This window comes from Musa acuminata, chromosome BXJ1-3 (assembly GCF_036884655.1).
Source record: "Musa acuminata AAA Group cultivar baxijiao chromosome BXJ1-3, Cavendish_Baxijiao_AAA, whole genome shotgun sequence".
NCBI lineage: Eukaryota > Viridiplantae > Streptophyta > Magnoliopsida > Zingiberales > Musaceae > Musa > Musa acuminata.
This window is the reverse complement of record NC_088329.1, coordinates 1,498,927-1,520,298: the sequence shown is the minus strand read 5'-3', so window position 1 is coordinate 1,520,298 and position 21,372 is coordinate 1,498,927. Positions and strand designations below refer to the sequence as shown.

The window sequence follows — 21,372 nt, the reverse complement described above, 5'->3', positions numbered from 1 at the left end:
TATGAGATTTCCATTTCCATTTCCATTTCCATTGTAGATGTAACTATGGATGAATGATTAATGGTGTGTAGGAGGAGAGAAGGAAAATTTCCATATCTTTTGTACCATCAATCCTTCATAATAATCAATAAAGTGTGTAAATTGTATGTATATATTTTTTTAAAATTTCTAAAATCCTCAAAAACTCATCCTTACAAATATAAATATTATATATAAATAATTATTACATCAACGTCAAAATAATAGTGTCAAAAAAGAATATCTTGGTTTCAATAGTTAACTATGTTGAGAACACTATAAAAGGTTAATAAGATAATTCTTATGATTTTTTTTTTGTTACATACAATATTAATAAACATATAAGATAATTTTTAAAATAAAAAAAATATTCTCGAAGATAGCATGTGATTTTAGATAATTCTTAAATCACTCTTTATAGGAATATACATATAATTTTATTTATTGAGTTCAACATATTATTTCTTAAAATATAAAATAAATATGACAATCTACCTTATAGTCATTGATTCGAGAGGAGAAGAGGAAAAAGGAAGAAGGTTAAATAGGGTATACCAATATAATCGATTTAACTTAGAAAATAGATTGAACCATACTACTATGCAAATCGAACGCGAATATGAATTGTTTTATTGAAAGGGAAAAATAGTATTTAGGATATTCGAGAAAAATAGGAGCACTAAATTGGAAATTGAAAAAGGGGGGCATCATCTCTAAAAAGAGAATTTTTTTTAATGAAAATCAGTCATTTTATTTCATATATTTATAATATTTTATTTTATTAATATATTTAGTAAATTTAAATTATCTATATATACTTTGAAAGTTTAGAAAGCACATGTTGGTCCCAATATTTATAAATATACACATATATACAATAGATATATGTTCAATAGGAATTCTCTTTTACTATAAAGAATATAGTTCATCTCAAACATCACATCATCCACCAATTAGGTTACTTTAAAGATTTTTTGTATAAAAATAAATTTTAATTACATTAAATAAGATACAGAATGCTCAAATATTGATTTATATTATAGAATTATCATTCGGGCAAAAATACATTAACTAATCGATCGATCGGATGTCTCAACGCTCAAGATTTAAAAAAATAAATTTTAATTATATTAAATAAGATAAATAATTTTTAAATATGAACTTAAATACATTATCGAATGTCTCGAAAGTGAAAAAAAAAAAAGGATTAATGTGTAGATAGTTATATATGCGAAGTTATGTGTATTAGTCACACGTAAACACACCATACCAAACAATGTTCCTTATAGATTTCACATTAAATAAAATAATAATAAAAAAAATTGTGACAATATATCAAATTATAGGAATCTAAATAGTGCTCCATCTCTCTATCCAAAATAGGTTTTTCCAATACCATAACTTTCCTAATGAATCCAATCCAAATCGAACTCATCATCTATTTCAATATAAATTCTCATATTAGTAATAATTATTATTTTAAATCAAATATGCTTAATTAAATATGAATCACCAACAAAGCCCGAATTCAATCATGAATTAAATGGTTTTTACCATTTAAACTATATATATATATATATTAAAGTCTATTGAAATTATATTTAAATTGCTGTCCAATACACCCATCTCTCGTCGCCCATTTCTTCCCATAGGAGAGACAGAAGGGAGAGAGCTTTGGCTCAGTTCGAGAACCTCTCTCCTAGAACGACTCGGTTTCTGGACTCGCGCCGCGTTCTACCTGTAATCTCTCTTATTTCATCTCTGATTTGGCTCTTTTCTTCTATGGGATTCTTGATTGACGCCGTCGGAGATTCTGCAGTCCTTTCTTTTTGCAATTACGATTCAAAGGTGCGGTTTTTCTTGTAGTGAGCATAGGAAGGAAAGAAAGTATCGGGAAGGAAATAAAAACGTTAACTTTATTTTTCCTTTTTGGTGGGATTGATTGGCAATCAAAGAATTTATAAGGACTTGTTTGCGTTGCGCTCGAATCAGTCTCTTTGGTGGTCTATCGTTGGTTGCATTCACGCGGATGAAATTTCGAAGCACATCCTTTGGATTTCTTTGTTACTGGTTATTTTTCTCGTCTGTTTGATTTTTTTCTTTTGGCAGAAGTTGAAGTTAATAGCTCATTTTCGTAGTAAGTTTATCTTGCGAAGATTGGAGTTTGAAATGCGTCCGAGCAGAAGTTATCTCTTTTTCTAAGATTTTGTTGAACTTTAATGCTGATAAAGGAACCATCTTTGTTTGTTAGATTCCACAAGGTAGTAAATTTAAGCGCAGAATTCTTGAAGATTACACAGAGGAGGAAGGATTGGTGGGCTGTTCGGTCGTTGGAAGGATAACATGGAAGAGCGTGAACATGCTCCTTGGAGATTTAGCTGTTTCGAATTCTTGACTCATCTCCTTGAAAGTAAGGTAAGTTTCATGTAATTCCTTCAGAATAACTTCTTTGGGAGTGAGAAAAGAATGACTTTTTTGCTCTCTTGCTCATGTCTTCTTCTCATGAAAAATTACACTGCCTGTTTCACACAAAAAATTGTTTTTATGAACTTCTTCGACTAATTGAAAACTATGTAAATAAACCATTTGGCTGCAAAAAAAAGTCATAATTAGGTATCTGAACTATGATTTCTTTACCGGCAAAACTTCAAGATGCACACGGTGGCCTAATCTTTATCTATTTGCATTTTCTTGACATTCTATGTCCTCAGGGGCCTATTATGAAAAAGATAATTTGATTAACTTATGCATAGGGATTTTCCAGGGTTATATGCTTCATCTATAAAAATCTATAATTTAATGTGATAAGTATGACGAAAAAGATAGATCATGGGCTTAAAGTGAGCTTAGTAAATAATATTTTTATATACCAACACCATACATCATCGCAAAGCATCATCAAGGTTATGTGAATTTGGATAGATTGCATAGTCGATAATTTGGTGCCTCCCTTTCTCCTTTCCCTTGCACCCTCTATTCTACTTGTCCTCCTTACCATCTATCTCCACTTCTCGTCTCGTCGTTGTTGGTCTGTGACTCTGAAACTCAAAGGAGCATGAAGCCTAGAAATCATGTGGGTTTGACCAGTTTGGCTAATTCTGCAGTCGGGATTGCTTGGTTCTGAGAAATCGGGCTTATCATTATCGATCTGGCCAATCTTGACATGGAAATTTTTGGTCCTAGGTTAGATTATCTAATCTGGAAACTGAATACTGACTTGTAAATTCAAGTCAGGCTTTCTTGTTAAGCAATCAATAAAATTCTAATCAATCTCAACTATTGCTAAAAATAGCACTCGCAAATTGAGTTCTACGCATATGTTTGTTTGCCATGAGTTTATGTTCCTAGATTCTGAGTTCTGGTGAAATGTGTTGTTTTTTATAAGATTAGTTGAATTCGATCATGCAGGTTGCGTATGTTTGACCCAAATCATGGGGTTTAGGTTGGAAGCAGGAAGTTAGGAGTGACTGGCTTAATTGTGTTGGACCAATGTAACTCAACTTCTTGTATGTTATTTAACTGATACCAAATTCTGATAGATGCATTGGTAAAATTCTACAGAATTGACTTTGGTCTTTCCTCAGTTGAAAGTAATGTCCTTGGATCTGAACAATGTTTAATAGTTTCGAGCATTGAGCTCTCTTGGTCTCCTACTTTTAGCCAAATCCATCTTTATGATCAAACAAAAACCTCACTACATATCTTGATCAGCGTGGTAGCAGTTTAATTATTCAGGCTCTTACTAATCAATATGACTAACTAGAATCTATTATCCAATAACAATACGAAAATTCTCCACCACTGTACAGTCACTGTGAGAGTGAACATGTTCATTTTGAAGATGTGCTCAACCAATTTCTCATCTGGAGCTCATTTACTGGCTTATGTTTTAATAGTGTTTCTTTTTTAAGAGACTTTTCTTTGTTACATTGTGCTTTTTGACTAGGAAATATTAGAAATTAGTGCAACATTTCTTGATATCACTCCCAATTTTCAGTAACATCACCTCTGGTTGAAGTTACTACTTTTCTTGTTTGAACAAATTGATGTGAAGATTATCTGCCTAGTATTAATCAAGGGAGAGATTATACTGATGGCCAATTTGTTTGGTAAATTAATCTGTAACTTACATATGTATTTTATGCAGCGTCATCCACGATTCCGGCAGATTGAACATATTTCTCCTTCAGATGAGCAGGGGACTACCACTCTAGCTTCTACATCATCGGTGCAAACCGATACCAGAAATGATACAGATCTTTCTTCTCCAAGGCCATTGTCACATACCGATCCTGGATGCTCTCACTCACAGTGCCAAAATGATGGATTTGTGTTACGGCATGCCAGGGGTCCGATACCTCTTCATGAAAAATCCCAATTACTCAGATATGATTTTCATATGAACACAGAATTAATGGAGAATTTAAATGAATCCAAGTATGAAGGAGGATCCATGATGTCATCTCCGGAGAGTTCATCGAAGCAGCCATTATCAGAAATGACAACTGGAATAACATATCTGCATTCAGAATCTGAGGATGAAGATGTGTGTCCAATATGCCTTGAGGGTACGTTGAATGGAAATGTATAGATATATTAATGACTGTTTAGCTATTTTGTCATGAGTTCTTGAGATCTTCTATTTCTTATCGATAAGGCCCTACGAATTTATATTGCTTAGGACCAGCTGGTCACATAAATTTTGCATATATTAGTGCTGCAAATTGGAAGTTGATCATAGGTACAATTAGATTATATTTTCATAGACAAATTTGGATTTGCAATTGAGCAAGAACAATCAAGTTCTTGCAGGAAGTAAGATATTATAATCTTCATCCTTATCATTCTCTACTTGTACAGGTGAGGCTACATGCATTGTTCCTTCCCATACCTTGCATTAGCAGTAGCTTCGCACACTGGACTGTCTTTTTTAGTCTACTTGTACATGGCCAGCTTCTTTTTTCACTTTTGAGCTTCAACTGATTATATTCTCCTTGTATAGTATTGCTTAATTCAACAGATTTATGATGATTATATTGTAAGGTTCAGCAGATTGTGTTAAAAGGAAAGAAAACAATCATGAGTTTCATTTTCAGCCATCGAACTGTCCAAATACCAAAATTGACAAATTATTAGGCTTCACTTGGATTTCACTTCTTGTTGTGCTTGGTTTATATTTTTTTTTGCAGAGTACACATATGAAAAATCCAAGAATTACTTTGAAGTGCACTCACATTTACCACCAAAACTGACAAATTATTAGGCTCCACCCGGATTTCACTTCTTGTTGTCCTTGTTTTATTTTTTTTTTTTGCAGAGTACACATATGAAAATCCAAGGATTCCTTTGAAGTGCACTCACATTTACCACCTTAGCTGTATATATGAATGGTTGGAGAGAAGTGAATCCTGTCCAATCTGCAGCAAGGTAACTACCTTCTTCCAAGTGCTACTGTAATTATTGTTTATTTCAACTAAGTTTGTTCATCTAGTCCATCTCAATTGTCTATCTCTATCTTATAAATTCAGTTTCTAATTTCAATTAGTATATAGCATAGTGGTTTTAGGTAGATTTGGCAGAATTAAGTAGGAAAAAGAAGTGCAGAATACAGCTTAGCTTGTGATTGTATACTAGAACCTTTCTAAGTTCTCACATACCAGAGGAGTCATTGCCTGCAGACTAGTAGCTATAGGCTTTTGTAATGGCGGAAGGGCATTACAGCTCAGCTACTTTGCTAGCACTAGAATTATAACTTCAACTAACTGGCCTGGCATGTCTCATTCATCAATTCTTCCTGGTATCTCCTTTAAGAAATCAAGAAGACTTTTCAATGGCATCACTGATGTCATTCAGTGACATACAAACTATGGTCATTATAAAGTAGAACACAATTGATGCAGATTATAGCACCTTTTTATTTCTCATAACAATTATGGACATGGCACTATTTAGGGAGAAGAAAAGAATGATTACGAAATGATTTCGTTCATGGAACTTATACATTTAGAACAGTTCAAGAATGATACATTAACAGTGATTTTTGACACATGTCCAACCTCCAAATATGAATCAAGGTGTGGCAATTCAGATTACAGGTTTGAGAGGAGAGAAGGGTGATGCTGATCTGTAAGATGCTGGTGTCGAGACATTTGAGGTCAAACAACTTATTACAACTACAAAAGTTCAAAAATGATTGAAGAAATAAAACAAGGACTCATTATAAAGTATGTTAACTGCTCAGTGATGCTTTTTAATTCCGAGTGGTGGGCGTCTCGGAAATGAGAATATAGAGAATGTTTGGATATTTATGAACAATTAGATATTATAGATGAAGATTAAATAAAGAAAAATCACTGAAGATATGGTATCTTCTGTGTCCCAAGAAGATTTATAAATCTTATAGTTAGAAACAGTGATTGAAAGAGGCGCTCGAGCGCTCGCCTAGGCGCTCAGGCGGGGCGAGGCGAGGCCCGAGCGCCTCGCTAATGTCTCAGGCGGCGCGCTTCAAACAGGCGCCGCCTGGGCGCTCGCCCGAGCCCAGGCGCTGGGCGCTTCGGGCGAGCGCTTGGGTAAACCAAGTGACCGAATCAGGATTTTAGGTCTGGTTCGGTTGTTAGTTGGTTCAATCGAACCAACTAAACCGATATAACCCTTACCCAACCCTAACCCGCTGTCGCTGTCGCTCCCGATCTCGTTGCTCGTCGCTCCTGCTCCCGCTGCCGCTGCTTGTCGCTGTCGCTGCTCGCGCCTCCCGTTGCTTGCGCCTCCCGTGAGCCCTCCAGCTGCTCGCGCCTCCCGCGAGCCCTCCCGCGAGCCTTCCCGCTGCTCGCGACTCCTGCGAGCCCTCCCGCTGCTCGCGCCTCCCGCTCCCTTTCCCTTTCCCGCTGTCGTTGCTTCCTCGTTTCTCCGTCAGGCTCAGTATACAGTATACTCTTAATATTAAGTTTATTTGAATTTTGAAATGATTAATTTTCAATACTGTTAATAGATTAATAATATATTATTTTGATTTTAATATTGTTAATTTTTATCTTGATGTAAAATTTTATTGTTTTGAATTTCGAAACTTTTTGTTAATGTGACATTGTGATTTTGTATCTTAGATTTTCTTAATTTAATAGCATATTTTTATTTAAAATTTTAAATAATTATATTTATTAATTATATTATATATTTTTATATTTTAGCACCTCGCTTCGCTCGGGCGAGCGCCTGAGCGAGCGCCTAGTGCCTCGGGCGTTTTTGGACCTTCGCCTTTTGGCGCCTAGCGCTTTTTAAATAACTGGTTAGAAAATGTGAAACAATTAGTATCATCTCAATTAGTTAGGACAATGTGACCTATTATTGTTGTTGTGACAGATAGAGTAACATCTGACAGTGTAGCTGAAATCTATATTGGACACGCCTTATTCTAATTTCTGTTCTTTTCTTTGGCTTTTTGTAGACGGTGCAATTTAACGAAGAAACGTGAATCCCGATTCCCTCAATGGAAGCTGCAACGTTCACGTAGATGTGATCAACGTTTAAATGAAAGATCAAAGATAGACAACACTTCGTCTCATTTTAATTTTGTTGTTTCTTTCTTCTGAGAAAGAAAAAGTGGATTTAACGTGCTTTTATTCCGTCAACATGAGATTAAAATGCTTGTTTTATTTTGTATTTTTTTTCAAGTTACTTAATTCAGAAAGGAAAATTGGGCCTTAGACATGCTTGCATGGATAATTTGCAGTATTAATGTTGAATCTTAAGACTTATATCAGTCTATTACTCAATATATAGTTTCGTATAAACAATTTTCTTCCAAGGCCCAAATTCTTCTCTATTAGAAAAAATAAATAAAAAATTCCTTCTTTCATTGTCAAATATAGGGAAATACGTTATTTTAAGCTCATGTTGATCCATCCTGGATCACCAATAGTTTCTGTAACTCATGATCAGCCTATCTGGATCATCGTGAGTAATGACACCTTTTATTGTATTAAATATGATTTGAAATCTTGATACTTCGGTAGACAAGAAGAAGAAGAGGAACAAAAGATAGAAAGGAATTTGATTTTAGATGTTAATCGGATAAAATTCTCTGATTCAAGATCAGGCCGATTGGTGCATACTGATGCGATCGCTATTTAGAACAATGATAATAAATATTATAAATGATATTTAACTGACCATGTTGCAATAATTAATTATGTATATTATAAACGGAGCCGAGATTATTAGTTTGCTTGTATTTCGTTTCTGATTTCATCAGTTTCAAGAATTGACTTCTTAATGAATAAAAAAAGCAACAATCAAACTGAACAGTTCATACCTCACAAGTCTTTCTTGATCTTGTCTGATTCAAATCTGCACATACCGTAACATCTTTTCTCATTAACTGCACCAACACGTATTGTATTGTGCTAAAGCACCATGTCCGTCGCTTGTGAATCTACCATCACCTGTCTGACATCGGATACAACACTTCACTTTGAACTTTTTTCCGGTAATAAATATTTTTGCTAATTAGCAAGTCATAGAATGTAAAATAATAACAATAAATAATGAAACTGTAGCCTAAATTGCCATTGCAAATATGGCAGCTGCAAATATCCCAACCTTTGCCTTTTACACAAGAATGCCATGGAGCCTAGCATCCCTGATATATGGCGACATCAAAGGCATGCATCATCTTATTATTACATAAATGATGCTTATTGGCTACTTCTGCATACACGAGAAAACAACATCAAGGCTGATGTTACTCAACTCTGCTAAATACTTGATGTGATTAGAAGACAAACACAAACATTTTAAGTGAAGCCCATGTCAGGCTGTTTATGGTGGCCATATATATTCCTGTACATCTGCAAGAGTGAGAGCACGGGAGTTGGATGCACGAGACACACTTATATGATTGCATAACCATCTTGTCCTAGGATTCTCTGATTGATAATGTACGACTAGGACACCTAAGAATAATATATACTGACCATATTCAGGTGCATGCTTGTGGAAGAAGTAGCCTAACACCATCGTCGGACCATTCACAACTTACAGCTTCAGGTTGCACATGGAAGTTAACCATTCGGATGGCCAAGCATCCATTGGCGGCAACAAGCTGCTGGTGTTTCGTACCTGGGTTTGTGCTGCTGCTTCGCTATCCACTGATCCCCTTCCGCGGAAAGTTCTGCATCATGGATGTAGTGATCGGTGACAAAAAGTCTCAGAGCAATTAAGAAAGGCAAATCCGTGCCTTCAGGAGGTACCCGATGCTTAGAATAGGGTTGGATTCAGCTATCAATCCAGCTATCGGAAATGAGGACGGTGAAGAGGAGCTTGATGGGAGCTGGTTTTGCTGTTGCCTCTGTGCTTGGTGGGACGGAGCCATGAGCTTCTGCTTCTCCATCAGCTGCTTCAGACGATAATATAGATGAATGCATTATCACTTGGAAATTTTATTCACACGGAAGAGATGATAACAGTAGCTGACCTCCTCCTCCAATATCTTGTTTTGCTCCCGCAGTGACTTCTCCTGTGCACAAGAACGTGTCAGTAGGGAAAAACAAAAAAAAAACCATGGATCATGCACAAGCCCAAACGATAGAGTAGAAATAACAAACAACCATCTCAAATAGCCGTTCATAGGCAACCATTTTTCTATATTTTTGTAACTTTCCAAAAAAAAAATATATATATATATATATCTTCATCACTTGATACTTTGCTCTTTACCTTTGGAATGACTTGTTACTAGCATTGTTTGTAATTATAGGGGTAAGCTATCTGGCTTCCATGTCAATTTCTCCCAAGTTGTTACAATGATGTGAAAGTTAATCCTTTGTGTAGCATTCCCTATTTGGCTTAAGATAGATCTTTTTTTGCTTTGACAAGCACTTGCTACAGTTGATTTGTTACGACATAGTTTTCCTCTAGGATAAGCAATAAGAATGATTTTTTAAATTTAACGAAAATGACTTTAGCATAATAATATGAAACTGCATGTCACTGTGAAAGGAATTTATTGATTTTGTGCTGCTTCAGCCCTTGCTTCCAAAGATAGGATGGAAGAAACCGTAAAGGTATTCAACATAAAAGTTGAGTACCATAAAGGTATTTAACCTTCATATGATGTTATGTATTCCGCACAGTATGAAAATTTTTCATTGCATGTGGATGATGGTTCCAAAATCATAATACAATTCATTCCAAAAAGTTATTAGCATGTTGCTTTTCATCAAAAAGCAGTGAACATCTTTTATAAGCTAACACAAAATCTGGCATATGATGATTGTTCTAATGAAAATTCAAGCATGGATACTGTTGCTGATCACCACTGAACTCTTTGTAATATATGGGAGAAACTAAATGTACTAAATGCTTTTTAAAGATAGCTAATGCATCATGCAACAAATACAATTCAGCAATAATGAGTTCCATTCACACTCTCTTAGAACTTTCGGAGATTACCTTTCTTTGGAGCTCAGCTACAAAGTCGAGCATTATTTGTGTCTGAACAAGGAAGAAGCTCTGTGAGCAACTGTGAGCATTGTGCATCGTCCCTGCAGAAAATATTGCTTGCCTATTCTGTTTTGAATAATGAGCTTTATTACCTTTCTTGATCTAATTTGCTTCATAGAAGTTTCAAGCTGATGTTCTAATTGTTGGAGTTCTTTGACGGTCAATGAGTCAAGTTGTTCTCCCATGAGATGCCTGAAATCAGGATATCAGCATGTCCTCGTGCATTCAACTCAAAGACTGAGCAAAGTTTGTTACCTTTGGCTTCTATGCAAAACCTCAAACTTAGCCTTAAGTTTGGCATATTCTCTGTACCAGTTGCCCTACCGTACCATTAAGCAAAAGATCAGTCACAGATTTTGTTATCACAATGAATATTTAGTAGCATGGACAAATACATATTTTGTTTACATTATATATAACTGAAACCAAATGTCAGTTTTGTGTTACACATATTTCAAAAACAGTAACCACCTTGTTCCTGCCTCAATAATATCATTTGAAAAATCGGCAAAAGAGCTTGACCTTCATTTCATTAGCAATCAATGTTCGATGAAGCAGCAATGCTGTTGATCATTTGATAAGATGAGGATAAATCCTTAACCAACTACCTCATAAGATTCAACAATAAAACTTCTCAAGTGACCCACGCTTTCATCAATAACCTTAAATCATCTAGATTTCTTTAGTCGATCTTGAAGAAAGCTCCTTGCACTATTATAGAAAGCAAATAAATATATATTGTTGAGACTCTCCTATCGAGAAAGAAAGACATGGACGTAAAGCAACATCCAAAGGAGAATAAGCATTACCAACCTCAACCACCATCTCGTGGAGGAAGATTCTCTAAGAAACCTACACCCAAGAATGGATTTTACTCTCTTTCAACACCTTTGAGACAAAGATCTTCCTTCAGATCAAAGAAAGAAAACTTCAAAAAGAACCTCGTTGAAGTCCATGCCAATAAGATAATATAAATATAAATTAAAGAACATAATAACACTTTGAAAAGTATATTCAAAAGCAACACTATCCTTCTTTCCAATCTTAGAATCCCATTAAAATATAAATCGATATAATCATCTATAGACCAACCTTGAGAGGGACAATTCTTCTACCAAAAAGGCATATACTCGAGGTAACATTGAAAAAAAGACATCGACTCAACAAAGGCCCATAAAAAACTTTAACATAGGAGGTCAGATACCCTGACCTAATGTCATAGTCATGTCGATCTAAATCCTAAACATTTTGTTGAAAAGGATAATGATTGATACATATAACTTGGCCTACATCATTTATCTTATTATCTTTCATAAGACGAGCTTGATTGACAACTATGTTAATCCAATGATAAATTTTGATATGATTCACTTGTAATTCCATCTCCTACTCCGGATGGTGGATCTATATGCCATATTCGGAATTACATTTTCGATTGTGGTCAATATCCTTTTGGTTTATAACATAACGTTGAATAGATATTAGGTTTAGGTTTCAATCTATCACATGTCCCTAAAAAGATCCCAAAAGTCATAGAATCGAGAACTAAAAAACAATCCATGTGGCTGGATGTCAGTCTCGTTATCGAAGAAGCCAACACCAGCTACCAATAGCTTGATCCTCGAGATGAGACCAAAACCTTTCCCCTCTCATCCCAAGTCGAAAAATCACCAACATAAGTATCATCTAATCAACCCCTTCCCCTGACTAAGACTATCAAAATAGGTTCCACACTGCCTGATTAACAAAAATATTTATGCCTCTTGCACATGATACATTTTCTCAGGAGAAAAGAGCAACTAAGACGCTTCATGCAACTAAAGCATCCTATTGTATTATGTGTTCGCTTATGACAAAAGACGTTCACAGCACCCAACGCAACCCACAGCTTGCTTCTTATATGCAATGCATTCTCAAGGATAAAAAAAAAAAAAAATCATCTGAGGTATCACTTTATCATTTTTGAAATAAGCAATAATGATTAAGGTCTCCAGATGAACTTTATGCTCTCATACAGACAAAGCCTTACTCCAAGCACAATGGGGAATGATATGATTATTATTTTTTATCAGCACTCAAACACATGGAGCTAGACTCAAGTGTCTTTTATATATTGACAAACGATTGCGTACTTTAGGTATAGCGCTCTGAGAGAGAAACTCTAATATTTCCATTTTATTTAGCATTTTCTGCTTTTCTTTTTCCTTTTTTACATTAGAAGATTTTGGTCCGAAGGTTCACGGTCAGAATTTGCAAAAGCTTCATGTGTTAGAATATATACTATTGAACACTTCTGTAAAAAAGAGGGTTGAGTTTTTGTCACATTATTTGTACTATAAAGCGAGGAAACTGTGAGCTATCATATTCGAAATAATCCTACTGTAATAGCAGCACTAGTATTAAACTAAAAACATCATAAACAACGCAGAAGAAAGCATAGTGCTTAGCATACTATCAATAAGTGCCCAGAATCAGGCACAAAATTTGGATTAGATGTGTATTGTCAGCTGTAGGATGCATATGAGTTTGTCATCCTCGCACCTGAGGTCCAGTATCTGAGCAAGCAATTGCCTTTTCAGCGTAGCAGTAACGTTCGTAACGTTCAAGGATCTTTTCCATGCTGCATAACAAACAATATTATTATTCCTCAAGGATCTTTTCCAAAGTGCATCAAGCATGAATTTAGGTAGTTTATCTTTTCCAGGAAGGAACGCCAATAAAATTTTGTAGACAATCTATGTATTCGATTGTTCATATGCGGAGATAATCATTAAAATTTTAAAAAATTGGAATAAATTTCCAATTTCAACTGCTGGAGACGTGTTGTGAATTAGAGGATAATAACATTGAAGGAAAAAAACATAATGCACAAGTATGCAGTTTCATCCATCGATGAGACTTTAAAGGTGCATATCTTCTTTTGTTTTACCCTCGCCTCCTGGTAGATTTGGCAGTAAATATCTGAAATTATTCACAATATCCTCATAGACAATCATTAAGTCAAGTCATACATATATAAACCATCCTGAGAGCAATCATCTAGGAAATGGAAAAGGATGGCCCTAATAAAAGATGTATATAAAATGCACCAAGGGCATGGTTAGGTCAATGGGTTACATTTATGTGTTCGTAGGGTTTGGAACCTGCACTAGATTTCTGACCATCTGAAGTAGCTTCAAAGTAAACTAGCGTCATAGTTTAAACTTCATCTTTCCATACTAAGAAAAGATTTGCCATTCATATAGAAGGAATGGCAAAACAATATAATTAATAATCTATTAATGCCTAAGAGGTGATGTGGCTATACATGTAACATTCATCTTAGGGACTTGTACCAGAAGGGTACGCTACACAACCCGTGTCCGCTAGAGAGATTAGTTGAAGCTTCAAGAAGCCTTTTCTTCGAGGGTAAAACAAAACAATAAGTACAAGATTACATACTACAAGTTACTGAGACTTAATTATTTTCAACTATCTCTAAACAGATAATGATACTTATAGGAGCAAGAAAAAGAATAAGAACACCAAGGAATAGAAACCCTAGAACCGCTTGAACAAGGCAGGAGACTGATCTGAGGACTCACTAGGAATCAGCTTCATAATGAATTGCGGTAAATCTAATTGACAGCCGTAATCGCCATCCGATCAACTCTCTAATTGTGGTCGCACTCTCCCCGAAACAGGAAAGAACAAACCAAGGGTTACGAGTACCGATTTAGTTCATGTCCCTCATCAAACCATAGCAGTATGGTTCAAGAACATGGAACGGACTGGATGGCGTGTGGTGTTCACATAAGCTGAATCTAAATCCTCACTCATTTTTCATCCGATGTTGCTTCAAAATCTTTAGGAGATGCAACTTATGTTGTAGCATCGGCAACGATGACAGGAAACGAAGCACTCCAGAATCGAACTCGGAAAATTAAGAAGAGGCGATAGGAGAAAGTGCAAGGGGAGAGGAGGCGCACCAGGAGTTGCTGGCGTACTCATAGAGCTTGCCCTCGGCGGAGAAAATGATGAGGGCGACCTCGGCATCGCAGAGGACGGAGATCTCGTGGGCCTTCTTCAGCAGCCCCGATCGGCGCTTGGAGAAGGTCACCTGGCGGTTGATCTTGTTCTCGATCCGCTTCAGCTGCACTCTCCCCCTCCCCATCTCGCTCTCGATCGATCGACCCAAAAAGATCGAGTGAGAGGGATGGCGAGTACTCGACGAGGAAGGAAGCGGTTTTATGGAAACCGGTGGTAAAGAGCGTGCCACGTTGTCGGGTTCCAATTGGTTGCATCGTTTCGACTCGTTCTAGTTTGTTCGTGTGCGTCGTGAGAGACACAAGTGGGTCACGACTTGGGGCGAGAAGTGTGGGAAGAGACGGCCTATCTTGTCTCACATCGTACCGGATCCTCGTCTTTACCGTACGATCGCCAACAAATATAGTATTCCTTCGACACGCAACAGGAAAATTTCTCAACGCTCAGCTGTTAGACGGACACAGTCACCCCTGAAAGCTGTCAGGGATTATGTCAACTCTCTCACACGCTTCTTAAAATGGATGACGTGGATTTTATTATTTTATTTTTATTGATCCCAGACTTAGTAACCATCTTAAATGGGACTTGAATATTTTTTATTAATTTTAAAATATATGAAATATGTATTCGAGGTAGGTTTGGGTTTTGATTGGAATTTTTTCATATATTTGATTTTTTTTATTAAGTTAATTTGAGTTGAAGTATTTAGAATGAATTAAGCGAGGAAAAAAAAAATAATCTTCCGATGATGGTGAGCATTGAATGCTCCTTAAGTTGTAACACAATAAATTTTAAGTTCAATCTTATTAATTTTTAAAAGAATAGTTTGTATCTTCAGATAATTATGAAAGTTTTAAAATTATCAAAGTATAATACATTATAAATTTAATTTATATTATAATTTATGTTTGACTTTTAGTAAATTGTGATTCATTAATTAGGCAATTGAGGGATTTGAGATATTAGACATATAAATGGGGAAGAAAGGAAGATTGATGGTACATTTTTTATTTTTGAAATCTTATCAAACATTTATATTTTGACCTAGTGGCTCTTATTTATCTCTCGAAAACAAAAGTTTTTTTTTTTTTGTCTATCATATTTTACTTCTTTTTTTTTTTCTCGCCCTCTTCTTATTTTTTCATCTTGTTTCATGTTATTTGGTATCAAAGCTTTGTTACGCTCTTATGGCTACTATAAGAAGTAAAGGACGATGTGATGAAAAAAAAAAGATATAACTAGATAAAGATGAAAGGAATGCAGAAATTGAAGAGCTTACTATGCGCCAATATCAAGAGACCCATTACTCTAAGGCTCAAGCTATAATTATGCAAGCAATGGATTTGAAGACACGAATCCCTTTTGCATCCAAAGAAGCCGTACGAGGCTCATCCATGGAGAGATTTTTTCAAACAAATAATAATATCAAGATTGACTTATCGGAGTTTCATAGTCGATTTCAACTTGAAGAATTTTTTTATTAGTTTAGTACAAGCATATGTTGAAGATCAATAAATAAAATTAATGGCTACAAGGCTTCGTTGTTAAGCTTTAGTTGGAAAGGAAAGAAGAAATATTGACTTTGAGAATTTTCTTCCATCTAATTATCTAATTATGTTCAAACTCTTTTTTCATAATATAATAATATTTAGAAAAATAGCAAGAGATACTAGAAAATCATAAAGTAAAAATAATTACTACAAGGCTTCAATATTATGCTTTAATATGGTGGGACAAGGTGCAACATTTGGAAAGAGAAGAAGATTTCAACTTGAGAGAAGATGAAATATCATTTCTTTGAGAATTTTATTCTATCTGATTATGTTTAAATTCTCTTTTCATAATTTAACAATCTTTAATAATATTGTAAAGTCGTCATTGACTATACTAAAGAATTTTATAAGTTGATGGCTCAAAATATGTATACGACCTACAAATTATGATTCGAGATAAAGTGAAGATACAATAATTATGGAGGTTATATAATGTTTATCAATTAGCGCTAAAAGTTGAAGCAAAACTTGCTACAAGTAGAGCAAAGAGGTATTCTAATGTTCATTTACTTTTTTTTTTTAAAGCTTTCTACTTGTTATAAGGCTAGTAGATTAAAAACCGGTGAAATCATGAAAAAGACATCCAAACTAACTCCTATCAACCATGGAGGACAATATAGTTGCACTATGCACCTTTCTATAAACAAACAAGGCACTACATAAATAAGTGCCCAAATAGAAGCTGATGCATGAGTCAATTTTATCGAAAAAGAAGTCAATGGATAACTTAAAGATATTGAAAATCTAATATATGATGAATACCTTAAGGAGATTTCTAAAGAAATTACATCCGAAGAAGGTAAATGCTTGTTAATCTATAGAGCACTTGCTACTTTGAGGAATAATTCTAATGAAGAATGGTTACGAAGTATTATTTTCAAGACATATTGTAAATCTCGAGATAAAGTTTGCTCTTTTGTTATTGATAATGGTAGTTGTGAAAACATTATAACTTAAGATACGATAGACAAACTCAAACTCAAGTTCAAACTCAAAATCAAGAAAGGCAATGAGGTATGAGTTGCTAATCGATGCCTAGTTACTTTTTCAATATGTAAAAATTATAAAGATGATAGGTAAAAAATATATTTTTTAATAATTTTTAATAAAAATATCAAACATAATATTCATTAAAAAATAAATATTATATTTTTTATATTTTTTTATACAAATATATATTTAATAATAGTTTAATTAAAAAATATTTTATTAAAATATATCTGATAATATTTTATAATATTTTTATGATTTTTTTATAAAAAATATAACGAACTTTCAAAGTCTTTATTAAAAATAATGAGACGACGTTTCCGGAAAGCCACATCAGTAGAGAAAGTTTCAAGGTTGACTCGCTCTGACAACAGGGCCCTGTTGGCACGAGCGCCACGTTTCACGACACAATCCACTGTGCTTATTGGCGCGTCGAGTGTATTATATATATATATATATATATATATATATATATATATTGTGATTTTATTTCGTGACCACGGGGCTCGGGTCGGCTCGAGCCGAGATGCGAGCCATGCCTATCTGGCCCAACAGTGTATCAAATCAGGCCGAGTCGAACCGATTGCATCGCCGGCGCTTTCTGCTCTACGGGAAAGCCGACAGAGACGGGATACGCTCATATGCCGTGTTTCCACGGTTCCACCAACCTCGGTGCATCATTCTGCATCAGATCTACGCGAGGAGCCGCGGAAGCGAAGGAAACTGAGTCTGGAGACGCGATGAAGGAGGCGACGAGCGATCCGAGGCAGCCGTCCACGGCGAAACCCTATGTCTCTGCCACGCTTTCGCCGCAGGATCTCCCCATCGACTACGCCGGCTTCCTCGCCGTCGTCTTCGGCGTCGTCGGCGTCACGTTGCGTGTACTAGTCTCTCTACTCGATTCCTTGTTTGTTGCTTAGGCTTTTCTTTTCCTTTCGCGTCGAAATTTATTGGATCTGCCATGTTTTGCCCTTCTTGTTTGTGACAACAATTATCGAGATCGATGCCTAATCTCTTCTTTCGCACGATGAAAGTGCGCGATTTCTTTTATTTAAGCGTACTTTATAGATGAGAACAAAGGAATCTTTCTTCCATTGATTGGTACGCCCACGATTTATTCTCTTCTTCTTCCTTGGGATCTTCTCCATCGGATTGAACAACGTGGATGAAGATTTCGGAGTTATCGGTGTCCTAAATGTGAGGATACCACCCATTCTCATTTAGAGAGAAAGTTTAAAGATCATACAATAGCAACCAGCAATTGTGTCATAACTGTTTGGGTTACATAGATGACTATCATGTAATATCAGAGTAAAATGGCCTCAATTCTTATATCCAGCTGCAAGTTTTGACCTTTAGGTTCTCACAATTGGAGCAGGTAAAATTGGTCGTTTGACTTTCTTCTTCCCCCTATGAGCAATTCATAGAACGAACTGTCAAGATGAGCAGTTTGAAGATGATGATGATGCTAATTGTAGATATCAGGTAAAGCTGGTTCTCGAATGTAGATAAAGGTTAAGGTCGTATCTGATCATCGCATGCTAATTGCACATCGTCTCATAAAGAATCACAACTGATTACTTTTAGGTATATGGAAGTTGGACCATAGGGAAATATTCTGTGAATCAATTCTGATTCGAAGAATGCTTTCTACTATGATTTTACGATGACATGGCAGATCCAATCAGCTTGTTTTGTTGTTTTCTGACATGTTGGCATCCACGTGTCATATCGATAGAACTGTGAATCTGGCCGTATCAAATGGCAATCACGACTTTGTGGAGGCTTTCTCCCTTTTTATTTGTTAGATAAAGTATATGTGTTAGTAGCATTGGAAAAATAAGAACAAAAAGAGATTACAAAACACGTTCTAGACGATTTTATTAAAAGTTATATCAACATTCTGGTTTTAAGTGGTAACATTACTATAAATCAAAATCTATTAAGAGATGTAAATCACTTGCATGATCATGGGATATGACATCGAGTATTGACATATATCAATCTTACCCTGGCATGTCTTATACACGTTGCATTTCTATATATCATATACGTATGCAAAAAGATTTAGGGTATATCCCATTCTTAGATATCTTCGGTATGCATCATTCTCCCTAGAATGGTTTTCAGACATACTTTCTGTTTTTCGTTTTCCTGCCAAAACTGTAAACAGGACTTCCAAAAATTCTTGAATGTTGTCATTATAACATTTTTGTTATGTTATGGTGATGTATATTTGCCATCGTTTCTCTTCATCTCCTCGACAGGGATTCTATGCTTGATTGCTCATACGCTATAATTTCCACCATCACATTCAGTTTTGTCTGGTTAGTAAATTAGTTAGTTATAAAGAACTATGATAGGATTTAGTTAGTTGGTCACTGCTTATGCATGTATACTTCAGAAATGATGAATTTGCTTTCCCTGCAGTACAAACTTTGTTCGTGGCTGGCCATTATCTTCTGTGCTCAGTCTCTTGCAAACATGAAGAATTTTGAGAACGATTTTAAACAGTTGTCTATGGCTTTCATGTAAGTAACAATCTGGATCTACTTCTCTTGTAAATTCGTGTCGGCTGATTTCTCGCAACGCATGAGCATCAAATGTTCACTTGTGGAGTAATGAAGACTTCCACGCTGCTTTTCTTGTATCGACCTAACTATTGATTTTTTTGCCAGGTTTGGAATCATGGGATTGGTTACAAACTATTTGGGGCCTTCACGACAGGCGAACAAGCAACGCTAATTTCATCTAATATTCTGCATAATCACTCATCATTTATCATGTGATTTGTGGAAGCTTGATATGAAGAGGTATTTTCAGGTTTAGACTCAGGTTGCTTTTTCTATGTAATGCAGACTCTATTGCTTCTTCTGTGTCACAAGAAGCTATACTTTAACAAGTTTGATTCCAATATTTAAATTTGGTTTGTTTGTTTCTCTTGTTGATACCACATATGTGATTTGAAGTCCCTTATCTAAATACCATGTATCTTCTTTTAAATTATTATAACTTATTAATAAAATTTAATTTTTATTATTTATTTTTTAGTAAAATTTGTCTTATCATCTTGATTGTTAGAATTATAATAACATTTAAAGGAGTAGTATCCATACCTTTTACAAATATAACATTATATTTTGTACATTTTAAATTTTTATAATGTCCATGGCCTCGACCACATCCTTACCATAACCTTAGTTTCTTTGGCTAGAATTTTCTCCGTCATTTTCATTATTTTAAGATTTTTAATTAGTCTCCACCTCTTTATTTTTGTTCACGACCTCTTTCATTTTGATTCATCTTAGTTTTTAAGAGTAAGTTCCGTTTATAATACTTGCTTTATAGATTTTTTTCTCCTCTTATTATAAGCTTTTGTTCATGAACTTAAATAGAACCTATTAATTGTTCTAAAGATATTTGTTCTAAATCTTTTGACTCTTCAATTGTTATAACAATAAAATTAAACTTTGACTATGGAGATCTTAATATTTTTTCTATTACTCTTTGATCACTTATTTGTTCATCATTTAGTCTTATTTGATGAACAATATAAATAATTTTTGAGAAGTAATCAGAAATAAATTTAGAAATATCTTGCTATAATTTTTCAAACTCTAACTCATAAAACTTGTACATGAAGGTTTTCTGCCTTATCCACACTATCAAATACTTTTTAAAATATTTTTTAAACTTCTTTAGAAGTATTTGCTGGAGCAATAATCTTGAATATTGTATCATTAAACCCTTGGTAGATAGTGAATAAAGTTTTTTTCTCCTTTTTCTTTTTATCTTTGAGTTATTTTCTTACTTCTGCATTCATTGCTCTTTCTATCGGACTTGGATCTACAAATTTATCTTCTATAAATTCTCATATATCTTGGGAGCCTAGAAGGACTTTTATTTAGATGCTTCATGTATTATAATTTTTTTTTGTCAATCCAAGGATATGGAGTTGGATAGTGCTTGGGAAAGAAGCCATAACGTAACTTAACTTTGATACCAAAGTTTGATTTTATTATTAAAGCGATTAAAGAGTCTAAAGGTTCCAAACAAATATCTTTAAAATAACTAATTAGTTCTTTTTAAGTTCATGAATAAAAGCTCACTGAAAGAGGATAAAGAAAATCTATAAAGCAAACACTATAAACCAAACTAACTTACTCTTGAAAATAAAAATGAATGAAAATTTCAAAGAGGAAAAAGTGATAAAAATCAAACCACCTGACGCGAGGTGGTGTTAAATGGTGCTCGAAGAAAAGGCATAGCTTAATTATTTAAAATC

At 34.9% G+C, this 21,372-nt stretch overlaps 3 protein-coding genes across 3 annotated transcripts; 2 read left to right on the top strand and 1 right to left on the bottom strand.

Moving 5' to 3' along the window:
* The first annotated feature begins 1,642 nt into the window (after positions 1-1,642).
* Positions 1,643-7,719, top strand: LOC103977382 (E3 ubiquitin-protein ligase At3g02290-like). The gene is made up of 5 exons (XM_009392875.3): positions 1,643-1,758; positions 2,270-2,433; positions 4,166-4,586; positions 5,336-5,445; positions 7,463-7,719. Exons 2-5 carry the CDS (start codon positions 2,362-2,364, stop codon positions 7,487-7,489), a joined length of 630 nt encoding a protein of 209 aa, XP_009391150.3. The 5' UTR covers positions 1,643-1,758; positions 2,270-2,361; the 3' UTR covers positions 7,490-7,719.
* An 822-nt stretch (positions 7,720-8,541) lies between these two features.
* LOC135615491 (truncated transcription factor CAULIFLOWER A-like) lies at positions 8,542-14,724 on the bottom strand. Its single transcript, XM_065114069.1, has 8 exons — positions 14,487-14,724; positions 13,060-13,138; positions 10,774-10,838; positions 10,611-10,710; positions 10,468-10,509; positions 9,491-9,532; positions 9,267-9,409; positions 8,542-9,187 (listed from the first exon to the last, which is right to left on the bottom strand). Exons 1-8 carry the CDS (start codon positions 14,669-14,671, stop codon positions 9,052-9,054), a joined length of 792 nt encoding a protein of 263 aa, XP_064970141.1. The 5' UTR covers positions 14,672-14,724; the 3' UTR covers positions 8,542-9,051.
* A 2,948-nt stretch (positions 14,725-17,672) lies between these two features.
* On the top strand, positions 17,673-20,026 carry LOC135615490 (protein Asterix-like). Its single transcript, XM_065114063.1, has 3 exons — positions 17,673-17,968; positions 19,518-19,618; positions 19,766-20,026. Exons 1-3 carry the CDS (start codon positions 17,729-17,731, stop codon positions 19,830-19,832), a joined length of 408 nt encoding a protein of 135 aa, XP_064970135.1. The 5' UTR covers positions 17,673-17,728; the 3' UTR covers positions 19,833-20,026.
* Positions 20,027-21,372: the final 1,346 nt, after the last annotated feature.

Excerpts from the sequence above, each read along its gene's own strand:
- LOC103977382 (XM_009392875.3), top strand. The coding sequence starts at position 2,362 with ATGGAAGAGCGTGAACATGCTCCTTGGAGATTTAGCTGTTTCGAATTC. Across the intron at positions 2,434-4,165 it reads CTCATCTCCTTGAAAGTAAG|CGTCATCCACGATTCCGGCA; the intron begins GTAAGTTTCATG and ends TATTTTATGCAG. Across the intron at positions 5,446-7,462 it reads CCTGTCCAATCTGCAGCAAG|ACGGTGCAATTTAACGAAGA; the intron begins GTAACTACCTTC and ends GGCTTTTTGTAG.
- LOC135615491 (XM_065114069.1), bottom strand. The coding sequence starts at position 14,671 with ATGGGGAGGGGGAGAGTGCAGCTGAAGCGGATCGAGAACAAGATCAAC. Across the intron at positions 9,533-10,467 it reads TAGCTGAGCTCCAAAGAAAG|GAGAAGTCACTGCGGGAGCA; the intron begins GTAATCTCCGAA and ends TCTTGTGCACAG. Across the intron at positions 9,188-9,266 it reads AACCCTATTCTAAGCATCGG|AACTTTCCGCGGAAGGGGAT; the intron begins GTACCTCCTGAA and ends TCCATGATGCAG.
- LOC135615490 (XM_065114063.1), top strand. The coding sequence starts at position 17,729 with ATGCCGTGTTTCCACGGTTCCACCAACCTCGGTGCATCATTCTGCATC. Across the intron at positions 17,969-19,517 it reads TCGTCGGCGTCACGTTGCGT|TACAAACTTTGTTCGTGGCT; the intron begins GTACTAGTCTCT and ends CTTTCCCTGCAG. Across the intron at positions 19,619-19,765 it reads CAGTTGTCTATGGCTTTCAT|GTTTGGAATCATGGGATTGG; the intron begins GTAAGTAACAAT and ends TTTTTTTGCCAG.